At 42.4% G+C, this 13,155-nt stretch overlaps 2 protein-coding genes across 3 annotated transcripts; one reads left to right on the plus strand and one right to left on the minus strand.

The window, feature by feature from the left end:
• The first annotated feature begins 462 nt into the window (after positions 1 to 462).
• Positions 463 to 9,919, plus strand: sap30l (sap30-like). Of its 2 annotated transcripts, XM_047607517.1 has the most exons (5): positions 463 to 1,252; positions 2,710 to 2,832; positions 4,307 to 4,405; positions 6,952 to 7,109; positions 7,254 to 9,919. In XM_047607517.1, the coding sequence occupies exons 1-4, from the start codon at positions 1,067 to 1,069 to the stop codon at positions 7,078 to 7,080; spliced, it is 537 nt and encodes a 178-aa protein (XP_047463473.1). In that variant the 5' UTR covers positions 463 to 1,066; the 3' UTR covers positions 7,081 to 7,109; positions 7,254 to 9,919. The 2 variants fall into 2 exon arrangements, with proteins under 2 accessions (XP_047463473.1, XP_047463472.1); XM_047607516.1 differs by having other exon boundaries at positions 6,952 to 9,919.
• A 445-nt stretch (positions 9,920 to 10,364) lies between these two features.
• hand2 (heart and neural crest derivatives expressed 2) lies at positions 10,365 to 12,338 on the minus strand. The gene is made up of 2 exons (XM_047607190.1): positions 11,308 to 12,338; positions 10,365 to 10,618 (listed from the first exon to the last, which is right to left on the minus strand). The coding sequence occupies exons 1-2, from the start codon at positions 11,785 to 11,787 to the stop codon at positions 10,523 to 10,525; spliced, it is 576 nt and encodes a 191-aa protein (XP_047463146.1). The 5' UTR covers positions 11,788 to 12,338; the 3' UTR covers positions 10,365 to 10,522.
• Positions 12,339 to 13,155: the final 817 nt, after the last annotated feature.

The following is a 13,155-nucleotide window of genomic DNA, read 5'->3' on the forward strand; positions in this document are numbered from 1 at the left end:
TGATGTCAACAGATCTGCGCTCATTCATGCTTGTTGATCAGTATGCTGCTGAAAGAATCCACAATATTTCCCCAAATCGTTCTGGAGTTTTTAAAGCACAAAACAGATATCTCTTACATTGTGATTTCAAGTGTTTCGCGTGTGGTCCAGCCTCAACGTGCTGTGTCAAACTTCGTGAATGTCGACTTCCTGTTCATCTAAAGAGTACCTAAGAAGTGATGTTATTGTTAGAATTCGTTGCTCTTGATAGATAATGCTGTAAATTTATGTTCGCGCGTGTGCTGTGTCGTTAAAAGCCCCTTTGACTTGAAGTAGCGTCACCTTTGACTCCCATTTGTAGTAGAAAACATATGACGCCGAGTGATACAGGAAGAAGCCGCTAGGCGATTGACGTTCTTAGTAGCCAATAGCAAAGCAACCTTCGAATATTAGCCCCGCCTCTCGGCAAAATTGACCAATCACTGTCAAGAATGGGAACTTCCGCCACACGGAGGGAGCATGTTCCATTGTACGAGGTTTTCCGAACGAGTACCGCGATTGTTGAGGAGTAGACAGTTAAATGCGTGATTTTTTTATTTAAAAAAGTTGTTTCGTACGCTACTAGCGGCTATCCACTTTTAGCTGAGAATAAACGCGAGGTTGTTGTCGCATGCGGAAGAGTAACGGGGGGTAGCAGGGGCTAAACCGCGGCGATCTTACCAAAGGAATTTTCTGCACCAGCGGCAGCGTTGAATGTCCTGCTAGCAGAAAGCAGTCCTAGCGAACTGTTTTGTATTGTGGATCCGGTGGAGATCTGTCAGAATATGCCTGTAACTCGGGGACATCGCGCTTCGAAATAAGTCCGGACCATACAACAGGAGCTGTTAGCCCGAGAGCTAGCCACTTAGCCCGAGTTAGTTAGCTAGCCGCCGCTAACACGATTGGCTTTCACAAAAGGGCACCGCGCTGAGCACCGCTGAGCACTTTGAAGCCCGTCCTCTATTGTGTTCCCTTTTTTTTTTTTTTTTTTTTTACATAACATTTTAATTCTTGGACTACCGGATTCAGTTCCTCAAAGCTGGACAGGATGAATGGATTCAGCACAGAGGAGGACAGCCACGACGGACCGCCTGCTCCTCCGTTTTATGGACAGAGCTGCTGTCTGATCGAGGACGGGGAGCGGTGCGGCCGGTCAGCTGGAAACGCCTCCTTCAGCAAGAGGATCCAGAAGAGCATATCGCAGAAGAAACTCAAACTGGACATCGACAAGAGCGTAAGGCCGCGTTCTTCTGCTATTCACGAGTGCTAGCTGAAAGTTAGCCAAACTGTTTGGACTCCTCGGCCGGTGGTTAGCCATGGTTGTCAGGCGTAGACAAAAAAAAAAAAAAAAAAAAAAAGAAGGGGGGGACAGGGTCGTAGCTGCCATGTGCTGCTGGTGCCAGATGTGAATGCGGGCTCTGTTTTCAGTCTGCAGCTGTTCGCCGCCGGAGCTACGTGCAGGACAACACTCAATTCGCAGTTTTCTCCCAACACGCCCCCGGCCCCGGTGCTCAGCATAAAATGGCTGTTGCCAGGGAAGCTTACCGTGTTGCTTAATCTCAGTCCGGTTATAGAAACTGTCCCTGTAGCACGTAAATGCTGGTTGAAATATTAGAAAACGCTGACACCTTGATTAGGTTACTTTCCCTTCACGTACGTACACATGTGCGTGTTTTAGCTTGCGTTTCTGTCACTGTTCTTTCCCCCATTGCCTCCCGTGTTTTAGTATTTCACGCGCATTTATTTCGCCACCAGGCACGAGGCAGGTATAAAACCGAAGCTTTATCCTTTGTGCGAATTTCACACGCCCCAGCACCTGTTGTGTAAGCTTCTTGCAGCGGCTTTACGTGGGAAAACGTTTATTACACCTGGAGAGGACCCGTGAACAGCTACACAAGACACCAGCGAAGACACTTTAGACAAACATTAACGTGCTCAAAATGTAGTTTGAATGTCTCCACTCACTTCGCTTCATAACTGTCGTGTTTGTCACTGGTTTACATATTTATTACAGTGTCACGCAAATGTCACACACTTTGGTTGGCAGCTGGCTGGTGTGTAGCTTTGGTCACACCTGTGTAAAGTCCCTCGCGTCCCTCTTCTTTGTGTACACGCACCGCATAAATGAGACGCATGCAGACTTTAGGTGGATTCCTGCATTTGTTTCCGATTGAATCTTTATTTTTCACGCGTCGCCTGATCTCGTTTGATAAAAAGTTATATCTCAGAGGAAACAAGATGCAAAAGATGGCCAAAGATTCGCGAGAAAGCGTCTTTGTCGTCGTCGGTGAACGCAGCAACGTCCGGCGTTGTCACTGCAGAAAGACACTCTGCTTTCCGGCCGTCACCGCGTTCACCGTTGTGTTGTTTGCTGTTCTTAGAAATCACAAGGAAGGAGCTGAATCTTTCTTAATCTGCGTTAAGTCACACGAGCAGGAATTACATTCACCTGAGGCAACACATGCAAGAAGGGCGGGTTATAGAACGGACAGCAGAAGTCCTGTGAGCGCCGTCTTAGATCAGACACGTCCTGTTTTGAGTCCCAGCATTTCCAGTTTTAGTTTGTTTTGGCAGCGTTCCTGTGCGGCTGCTTGTGCGACGGCGCCGTCCAACAATATCACTCTTGCTGCTGCCGAACTGTCTGCTGCTTCTGTCCCGTTTAATGTTTAACGTGCGGTTGTTTCTCCACAGGTGCGACATCTCTACATCTGCGACTTCCACAAGAATTTCATCCAGAGCGTCCGCAACAAGAGGAAGAGGAAGACCAGCGACGACGGAGGGGAATCCCCGGATCATGATGTGGAGGTGCCCGAGGTAACGGAACTGAAACTGACTCTAAACGTTTGTCGCGGGCGTTGCTGTTGAAGCTCGATAGTGTTTCAAGCCAAAAAAATGTTTTGCGAATCAAAATGCGTCACAGCACGTGGACAGGTTTGGGTGACGCGCTACGGCGGAGCTTTGGTAGATGGAGACAAGTCCAGATCTCTTCTCGATTCAGAATTCGTTGAGTTTTAAGGTCTGCTCTCGTCCGTAATGCTACGTTTACACTGTAAACCGTAACAGCATGACAGGAACGCATCGGTCACTTTTTAGCAGGATGATTCAGGAATGGGTTGAGGTGTTGGATGTGCTGGAAGCCGATCGATGGAGGAGCCACCTCCGTGCAGCGTGCAGGAGTTAGAGGGACCTACACAGTGTTTGGCCTTAATGTTAAACCTGATCAGCATGTTAAGGTTAACATATATATATAGTCACGCGTCAGTCTTGCACTGTAGCATAACCTCACCCAGAAATGTAACTGTGTCACCTCTACCCAGACCACAGCAGCTGTGATCAGACCAAAGATGTAGTTTCTCTGTTCTCTCTGTGTCCCGTGCTGCTGCGATTTCAGTGAACGAAACGTTTATTAACTTCGACCTGAGCCGCTCGGCTCCAAAACACAACTCAGCTGATTAGTAGCAGTTTAGCGTTTCAGTGGCCCAATTACAGAACAATGCTGACAGGCCAGTGCACAGGTAGAAATGCTTTCAGCTGTGTAGCGCCCTTCAACGTAGTCTCCCAGTTGGAGTACGAACTGAGCTTTACAGGCGTTTTTGTCGACATTTCGTCCCTTTAAGAATGAGCCAAAGAAACAAATATGATTGATTCAATTGATTCATCACAAATCTGTTCTTCCCTTATTTGCCCAATATATTTTCCGTGCCGGCTCAGATTTGATGTAACTGTCGTTCTTTTCATCGCACGCTGCAGTGAACTTTTACACTGCTCACCACTTCACACTGATTCAGACACCGCTTTACACACTTCGATGGCTGTTTGTGCATCACCCACCTTCCTGCTGTCCCTCTAGAGACATAACGGAGGGTGTAGGTTGTGTGTCCAAATTCTTTGCATGCAACTGTATAACAAGCACACTCGCTATTTCTCTGCAGCTATTTCTCTCGCTATTTCTCTGCAGCTCACCACGAGGACGCGCGGCGTCAGAGCGTAACCTTCATATCGCAGCTCCGCCGGTGTCGTCCAAAGAATACACTCGGTTTACATCCATTACTCTATTTTAAGAATTTATGATCATCCTGTATCTAGCCGCTCTCGCTCGCTTTATTGCCGCGGTGACCCAGTTTCTCCGCAGAGGTCATTAAAGTTTCATCTCCTCTAAAAGCCGAAAAAGAGGCAGAAGCCGCCGGGAGTCGAGGCGCAAATCACGGAAATGTGTCTCGAGATTAAGGCGGCGTGAAAAGTTATCCTCTCCCTGAACTGGCTCCGCTTGTCCCGGTTTGTTTTTTAGGTCGACCTCTTCCAGCTGCAGGTGAACACGCTGAGACGCTACAAGCGACACTACAAGCTGCAGACCAGGCCCGGCCTCAACAAGGCCCAGCTTGCAGAGGTAAGAGCACAACAAACCGGTCGGGTCTGATTCAGTTCGTTCGCGCTGTGGGCAGGGTAGCCCCGATGGGTCCCATCCAGGCGTTTTTTTTTTTTTTGTTTTTGTTTTTTCTTTTGAAATGACTGGATCGGTATCAGGCTTCTGCCAAGCCTGAGCCTTTGTAGATATTTATTTTAGGTCTGCCACAAACCAAAACCGTGTCAAAATGTCTTTTTTCTCGTATGTTTCACGGTCATTAGTTAGCGTCTGAGCTGCCAACGCTCTAAGAACTCACGTGGCTTAACATGTCTGCTGTGTGGAAGAACTTTACTCTGGAAAATAAATTCAGCCAGACAGAAATTTGTTAACTATGCCACATAGATGCCAGTGCTTGAATATGGAAAGATCAGGGTCGGATAAAGGGGCAAAAATACTGGATCCCCAACATTGTGGTGTCCTGAAATTAACATCAGCTGTTAGCTTACGTAAAAATAAGCAACATCTTGAGAAGAAATGAGAGTTGCTTTTATTAGATCTAAATGAAACTTTAAATAAATTTTAAAAACAATGTCAAAAATAGACATTTGAGTCATGGTTTCACAGAAAAGGGAGGAGCAGTCAGGCCAGGTCAGGTTTACGTTCGATGGACTGCAGCTTTACTGTGATTACTATTACTATGAAACATGCGCGGATGTTTTCTTCTCATTGGAGATGGGTACAATGAAATTAGACGCGCCACATCTGAACACTGCAAAGTTACTCATTCACGCGGCCGCCATTATCCACAACCATACAAACATAACATTATTTTATTATTGTTATTCTACAGAACAGTATTTAAAAGGCGAGTTATTGCTCATAATTGGCGGCATTCACAGTTTGGATGTAACCTGGGGTAAAAGCTGCTTTTAAACCTGTTACTCCTGCTTTTCTGGATGTTGTATCTCCTCCCGTGTGTAGGAGGACAAACAGTTTGTGTCTTGGGTGTTTACTGTCCTTTAAAATGAACCTGGTGGCTCTGACGAGACATGTTGAGCTCGCAGTGTCCTCCAGATAAGGCAGGGGACATCTGATGATTTTGTCTGCGCTTCTTAATATTCCCAGAAGTGGTTGAAATGTGTGTGTACACACTCACACTATATTATGTATCGGTGTTCGCTCACCTGCCTTTACACACACATCCTGTTTTTAATCCATAGGGTTTAATTTAACATCTGCCCAACCTCTGCGGCTATAACATTCATCCCAAAGGTGTTCTATCTGGTTGAGGTCAGGACTGCTGACGTGCTCATCCGTATCTTTATGGGTGATATTTCTTTGCACACTGGTGCCGTCCCCAAACTGTTCCCACAACGTTGGAAGCGTGAAATTGTCCAAAATATGATGATGCATTTAGAGTTCCTTTCACCCGAACTAAGGGGTCAAGCTCAGCTCCTGAACTGAAAGTTGGTGACCTCTGTGCACTATGAGCCTCAGCATCTGTCTCTTCATGTGGCCTGACCCGTTCCCAATTGCTCCCCCTTTCTTATAATACTGATAGTCAACCCATAGTTGAGTGGAATATTTAGTAGAAATGAAATGTCACGACTGGACTTGTTGCACAGGTGGCACCCTGTCACAGTACCACTTCTTTCACAAATATTTGTAGAAGAGGTCTTCATGAATAGGTGCTTGATTTTATACACCTGTGGCCATGGAAGTGATTCGAATACTTTTGTTAACATAGTGTATATACATATATCTATTTAGTTCAGTGTTGTTCAGGTGTGGATCCCCTGAATTAATTCTGTAAGACCTTCGTGTGAATTCTTGCTGTCTGGACCGTTGGCCAGACGTACTTCATGACGTGAGGACACTGCGTTGTTGTATGGAAGCTCAGGCGGGACATTTATCTTTGTTTATTGGCAGCGTTTATAGTGATTCAGATAAGAGCTGTTAACTTAACAATTTCCTGCTGAGGGTGTGTCTGAACTTATTTTGTTTTGTTGGGTGTCATTGGCAGCTGTAAATCATCAGCATTATATTAACTACCTATAATGACAGAAATGTCTATTTGAGTGTTTTAATTTGGTTCCATCCACTAACATGGAGGAGGTGGAGGTGCTCATGAGCTATACTGCAGCCAGCCACCAGAGGGAGCTATACTTGCTTTAGCTTCACTTTTGAGCAGCTACTGTGGTGTCCACACTTTTTTTTTTTACAGTCAATGCAAAAGACACAAAAAAATCAACATAGTTGTATCTTTTCCTTACATTATATGTGTTTTTTTTTAATGTGTGTGTTGGTATGTTATACAGCTGTTAATGTCCAAGGACCATCTTGGAATAAGAGTTCCATGTCACAGCAAAACATTCACATATTTGGATTTTAGTCAAAGGGGAGACACATTTAATTCAGATTTAATACATTTCATGGTTTAGAGAGAGTGAAACGTGTCACAGATTATGTTTTAAGCATCTTAAATCCATGGACTCATTATTTATTTGAGATCTTAACGTTGAACGAATCATGAAAACAAAAGCTACAGTCCGACTACATGTCTGTATTCTCTCCTTTCACGTCCGCAGACGGTGAGTCGTCACTTCAGGAACATCCCGGTGAACGAGAAGGAGACTCTGACTTACTTTATTTACATGGTGAAGAGCAGCAAGAGTCGCTTGGACCAGAAAGGCGATGGCGGCAAACCACTGGACTAACCCCTCCCCCTGCAGCAGCAGCAGCTACAACCACAACCGACAAAACCTGGACTACAGCAGCGACAACCAAATCCAGCTCCTCCCTCCCGACCCCCCGACCCCCCCCTCTCCCCCCCCCAAACGCCAGAACACGGACTCGCGTTTGTCCTCGCAGGACGTTAAACCGAAGCGGAGGAGAATCGGAACGAATTCACGCGCTTCAGTGGCTTCTGACTTGTCCGAGGTTCGTAAAGACTGTCGACGGCCAGGACTCGCCCCGCGGACCCTCGCGTCGTCCGACTGTGACCTAACTTGTCTATATGTACAAAAAAGAACCGCCTCCAATCTCAAATAAGTAGGTTGAATGAAATGTATAATATAGCTGCCTTAATATGAAACTTTTTTTTTCTATTTTAAAATCTGAAATGAATGGATGGTTGGAAAGGGGGCGCCACCTTTACTTGAGTCAGAACGTCAGGGCTCGGGTTCAGTTTGAAACGCAAAACTAATAAATAAATCAATAATGTTTAAAGCTAAATTAAAAATAAATAAATAAATAAATAACTGAACCAGGTTCTGAAAGTGAAATTTTAAAGTCGCCTTTTTTCCCCCCACAAATGGATGTTCCTGCTTGTCAGTTGTTTTCTTGTATGTATGAACACATGTGTTGGTAGCTACGTTCATTTTTACTTTCTCTTTAGTTCGGCCTTAATTCTAAAAGTTGTATAAAGTCTGCATTTATGGTTTTGATTTATCCATCTTTATTTTTTATGTTGTTTTTTTTTGTTTTTTTCTCTCACATGAAGCGAAAGTTGTGCGTGCATGAGGGATAATTACTGACATTGTTATTTTTAATATTTAAGGACAGTGTTTATGTATGGATATGTGTTACTTGTGGATGCCTTCTGCCCACACGCCACCAGAGAGCAGAAATCCCAATTCGGATCAGTTTTGGTGGGTGAACGCTTCAACGGTTCAATATTTATAAATGTTTGTCGTCCAACACAATCAGTTTAGCACCAGAATGGCATTGCACAAGAACTGAGTTCGTCTAAATTTTTAGAGTTTGCTGTCCACGGCTCCCCGATGAAGCAGAGAAAAACTAAAAGAATCTGAATATTTGAATTGGATCTTTTAAATGCCTAAAACAGCCGCCTCTCTCTCCGGTGAAATTAAATGAATCAAACCCTGCTGAAAAGTTTTAATGCACTGCTGAAAGCCTCCGGGCAACGCACAACTTTGCTGTTTTACTCAGAAAATTCCTCCGTCACCTGGTTCTCAAGTCAGTGACTTCAAGAATTGTACACGCAGTTTGGTATTTTTTGATGTATTTAACTTTGTCCACCACACTGAGTCTGCCTGCGTTCGACAGGGTTTCCTTTCTTCTTCTTTGTATTTCTTTTTTTTTTTCTGTTATACTTTCAGTTTTGCTTGTAGGTTTTGTTAGCGTCATGTAGATAAAAACCCAACTTTATTAACACATAGGTCACATTAACCTTAATTGTTGTATTAGAAAAAAAAACATATTTAAGTACAGCTGCTTATTGCTCCTAATATTAATATTAATAAATGTATTGTACAGGCAGAAGAAACCGCCTCGTCTTTGTTCATTTACACGTCCTTTGTCTTTCATATGTTCACAATTTATTTGGAAGTTTCAGCACATGTAGACACGGTGACAATTACATTTGTTAGTGTTTAAATTATAGCATCTTTAACCTCCTGAGAACGTTTCATTTACAGCCTCCGACCACTAGGTGTCACTGTGGGTCCTTAAATACAGAGCAGCAGGGCGGCGTTTTATTTTAACTTAATGTTTATTATTTGACTCATTTGTTTGTTTTTCCCACTATTTAGCTCTTATTGAGAATAACTAATATGTAAATGAGGAATTTAACAAACCGTATTTTACGACTACTTCCTGTAACTCTACTAGGAAATTTGAACATACAAATAAATAAATTAAAAAAAAAATGAAAAAACACTTGATACGTTGGAAAAAAAATGTAGTCCTTAAATAAAATGTAACTTTTAAAAAATCTGAGAAAATTATAATCTTTGCATTTAAAAAAAAAACAAATTTCAGAAAAAAACAATCCAAATTAAATCTGAAGGAAAACGTATCTTTTCCCGTAGCTAATAAAATAAAATACAGAAAAATATGAAACCTTATAAATGTATAGAATTTAAATGGTTACTATTTACCTACCGTGCGATTTTTTTTAAAAGTATTTTATTAAATACTTACTTAAAACGTAAAAACAAAATTACGTTAGAAAATAAGTTCTGAATATAATAAGTAGAAAAAGAATTGAAAAACACACTTCCACCACAACTGGAGTGTCTTAAAATAATTCATTTATTTACGGAACTATATATATAACTTCACATCTAATGCACGTTTCCATCAACACTGCGCACAACAATAAACCTTCTTTACTTGTTTTACATGTCGCAGTGAAAGCTGCGTTAACTCTCCCATGTGTCCTCCTCCCGCCGGACAGTGACTTCAGTGATCTGAGGTAGATTCGGGAAATTCAAAAGTTTTGACAACTACAGTTTACAAGGCCAGCAGTTTTTACCTACTGGAAGAGATCTGAAATGAGGAGGAAAAAACGGAGCGAATACAAAACGGGTCTCCTGTCGAAAATGTGTTTCCTCTGGACATGATGGATTTTTATTTTTTATTAATTTATTATTACATTTAAAAAAAAAAAAAAAAGGAAGGCTGGTTACATTAGTCTGCTATGAATGATTTCACTTGTTAGGCTTGGTCTGGTATGTTCTGAAAATCATTTAAATAAGTAAATTTAATAAAAGCAATAATAATTAATTTAATAAAAGCTTTCAGACGTGGTATGAAAAAAAAACTTTTAGGGCCAAATTGAAAATAAAATCAATTAACTAAGTGACTGGAAAAAAACGGATTTTTTTTTTTTTTAAATTATCGACCAAAATAAAAAGCTGAGGAAGAGCGAGCAAGTTTTCCAACAGCGTCTCAGTAACCAGCAATAATAATAATAATAATAATAATGAACGTCTACATTTAATTTTACATTTTTGTTATAATTGATTTATTCTTTATATACCATACCAGATAAACACATTTTTTAAAGGAGACTGATTTTTTTTTCTTTCTTGTTTTTTTTTTTTTTTTTTTTTTTTTTCTTTTTGTGCTGCAGGAGTGGAAACAACACAAAGCAAAAATACCACAAATATCAAGCAGTCAGGTGTGTGTGTCATAAACAACACAAGGAGTAGAAGAAGACGACGAAGAAGGTTTCCATCCTCATGTTTTTTTTTTCCTTTTCTTTTTTATTTCCACTGCTCCTTTGACCCCTGAGGTCTTTTTAATTCTTTCAACACAGCGGTGCGTTCACGTTCAGTCAGTCAGTCAGTGGCTTTTCTTATAATCTCATTTGAATCCAGAGTCTCTGAAGAGTTTTTCTTTTTGGAGCGGAGGTCACTGGTTGAGCTCCAGGGCCCAGACCTGCTGCGGCCACCCGGTCCGGCCCTTCACCTTCTTCTCGGCTCCTAAAGACTCCTGGAGGCCTTCAGTCTAAGAGAGGAGGAGGAGGACCAAAAAAACACAACCATCATCATCATGACCACATCATCATTGCCCTGTTTCCCATGTTTTATTGATACACAACACCCTAAAGCCTTATATTTGATGCTGATGCTTCCCCAATACATTTAAAGCGTTCAGTGCTGCGTTCAGGGACAGAAAGCGAGCGAAACCACAAACATAACATATTACAGCCTCGATAAACACTCATGTAATATAAAATATATTATTAAAATATATATTATTATATATGCATTTAATAAACCTGGGCCCTTTATTTTATTTTATTTTATTTAATTTTAAATATATTGTTCACCTTTATTGTCTGGGTCCAGTTAATAAAACTGTACGTGGTATTTGATAACTGTTGTAATCTGCAGTATGAAAATATAAAACCACAAACGTAAAATAAGATAAACTGTGTCCAGATGTTGATGTTGGAGAAAAGGTACGATTAAAAATGACAGGCTGCTCTAAGTTAAGTGATCCATACGATTTGATTATGAATAGCACTACAATTCAATTTAAATGAACGTTCCTGGAATTGGAACTGCTATAACTAAATAAACTTAACATTTTCAGACATGAGTGTAATTTCACACTGACTCAGAAAACGTCTATGAACGCTATGAATGAGTCACCGAGCTGTAGAAACATTTGGTTCGACATGAGCAACTTACCAGCTCTCGTTTCCTTTTCATATCCCGGTTTTCAAATTTCTTAATTTCGGCCTTAAAGCCCTCCGTCTCCCCAGAGTCTTTGGCCAGGACGTCCATCAGATAGGCGATGTAACTGGTCGCCAGGCGTAAAGTTTTAATTTTAGACAGTTTTGTGTCCGCGGGGACGTTTGGGATGCACTCCCTGAGTTCGGCGAAGGCCGTGTTTATGCTCTCCGTCCTCCGGCGCTCCTTCTTCGGCCCCGACGCTCTCCTCTTCCCCATTCCAGCCTGGAGACCCTCCAGCCGGGCGTCGTGCGTCGTCCCGGGCGCCCCGAGCTCCGCGGCCGGGTACGGCGCCTGGATCTGGAAATCCGGGGGCATTTCGCCGTGGTTCACCACCCAGCTCTGGAAGTACGGCGCGTCCTGGTGACACCGCTGTACGAACGGGAAGGGCTCGTGCATCAGGTGGTGGTGATGCTGGTAGCCCCCGATGAGGTTCATGCTGAACGGGATAGCAAATACTGGTCGTTTCCGCGTTTGCCGTCGCCCTCCGTCTCTCTGCGCCGCTGCCTCCAAGACGGTCTCAACTCGGGGATCAGCAGCCAACGCAACTCGGACAAGAGTTAAATATGTATCCCCCCCGAACTCATCAACAAGTCAAACCAAACGCACGCTTTTACATCGTCGTCGTTGTTGAAATCGACTTCAGTCGAGGCGAAACGGGCCGTGGTGAAAAAAGTAAAAATAAAAAAAAAGTTTAGAATTCCAAAGAACAAATCTCGACGATGTTCGAGCCTTCGCTCGCGTTTCTTTCTCTCGCTATCGTTTCCCAAAGACGCAGCTCTGATTTGCCCGAGAAGAAATTTGACCCTGCCGAAGGTGTGAGGCTCCAGGTTTATATGGCTTGGATGACAGCGCGGAAAGGAGGCAACCAATGGAGGAGAGCGCCCGGGATGGGAGGAGAGTCTGGAGAGGTTGGTAACAACACACACCACGGTGCCATAATCTGACGGAGCTGCAGAGGGAGCGAATATCTGCTTGATAAAGCTGGTTACCGGCGATGCAGACGTTCATAGAAGTGAGAAAAATGTTGTTTAAGTATCTTTGGTTTTGTTAGAGACCCTTTTTTTTATTGGTTTGGATGTCTTCTTTTGGAAAGGTTTTACGCACTGAATTTACGCACAAACCGTTAAGGCTTAGAATTACAATTTAATGTAATTTAATGCTACAAATAATTATTAATATATTAATTTTGTTTATTAGGTGGAATATTTGGAAATGAAACACTCTGAATGCAAAAGAGAGTTGAATTTATAAATACGGGAGTATAAAATGTATACTTATTTTATATATGAGAGGAAGCATTTGACAGAAAACTATTCAAGATTATTTCCACTGATAATATTAGAAATGCTTATATTTCTCTAGACTTAAAAACGCATCAATGTTCTCATTTAACACATGTTCCATCGTTTTTTGAAGAAACAACGCATCAGGGAGGCGCGTTCATTGGTGCGGTGCAATAGGTTATTTTATTACATTTGAATTTAGTTCGTTTTTGCACGACACTTATCAACTCTGAAAACATTAAATCATTTGTCTATTTTTTCCTCCCCCTCAGCCCGACACTTGTCCATAGATTAAGATTTTTTTCACTCCCATGTTTTCCTAAATGCGTAATGTCCGTTTTGAGCGTCAAATCTCTGTATTTAGACAATATTATCAGAGTGAGTGGGCTGATTCCCCTTTTCCAGTAATAACACGGGCAGTGTGACAGGGAGTTGTGAGAAGTGTGAAAGAAACGTGTGATGAATTCAGTTCGGGACAGACGCGGACGCGGCGGCCCGTTGTCAGCCGCGTAAAGGAGAG

The sequence above is a fragment of the Mugil cephalus genome, chromosome 15 (genome assembly GCF_022458985.1).
Source record: "Mugil cephalus isolate CIBA_MC_2020 chromosome 15, CIBA_Mcephalus_1.1, whole genome shotgun sequence".
Taxonomy (NCBI): domain Eukaryota; kingdom Metazoa; phylum Chordata; class Actinopteri; order Mugiliformes; family Mugilidae; genus Mugil; species Mugil cephalus.

Coding starts and splice junctions, on each gene's coding strand:
- hand2 (XM_047607190.1), bottom strand. CDS start 11,787: ATGAACCTCATCGGGGGCTACCAGCATCACCACCACCTGATGCACGAG. Junction 10,619..11,307: donor TGAAAAGGAAACGAGAGCTG/GTAAGTTGCTCA, acceptor CTCCTCTCTTAG/ACTGAAGGCCTCCAGGAGTC.
- sap30l (XM_047607516.1), top strand. CDS start 1,067: ATGAATGGATTCAGCACAGAGGAGGACAGCCACGACGGACCGCCTGCT. Junction 1,253..2,709: donor AACTGGACATCGACAAGAGC/GTAAGGCCGCGT, acceptor GTTTCTCCACAG/GTGCGACATCTCTACATCTG. Junction 2,833..4,306: donor ATGATGTGGAGGTGCCCGAG/GTAACGGAACTG, acceptor TTTGTTTTTTAG/GTCGACCTCTTCCAGCTGCA.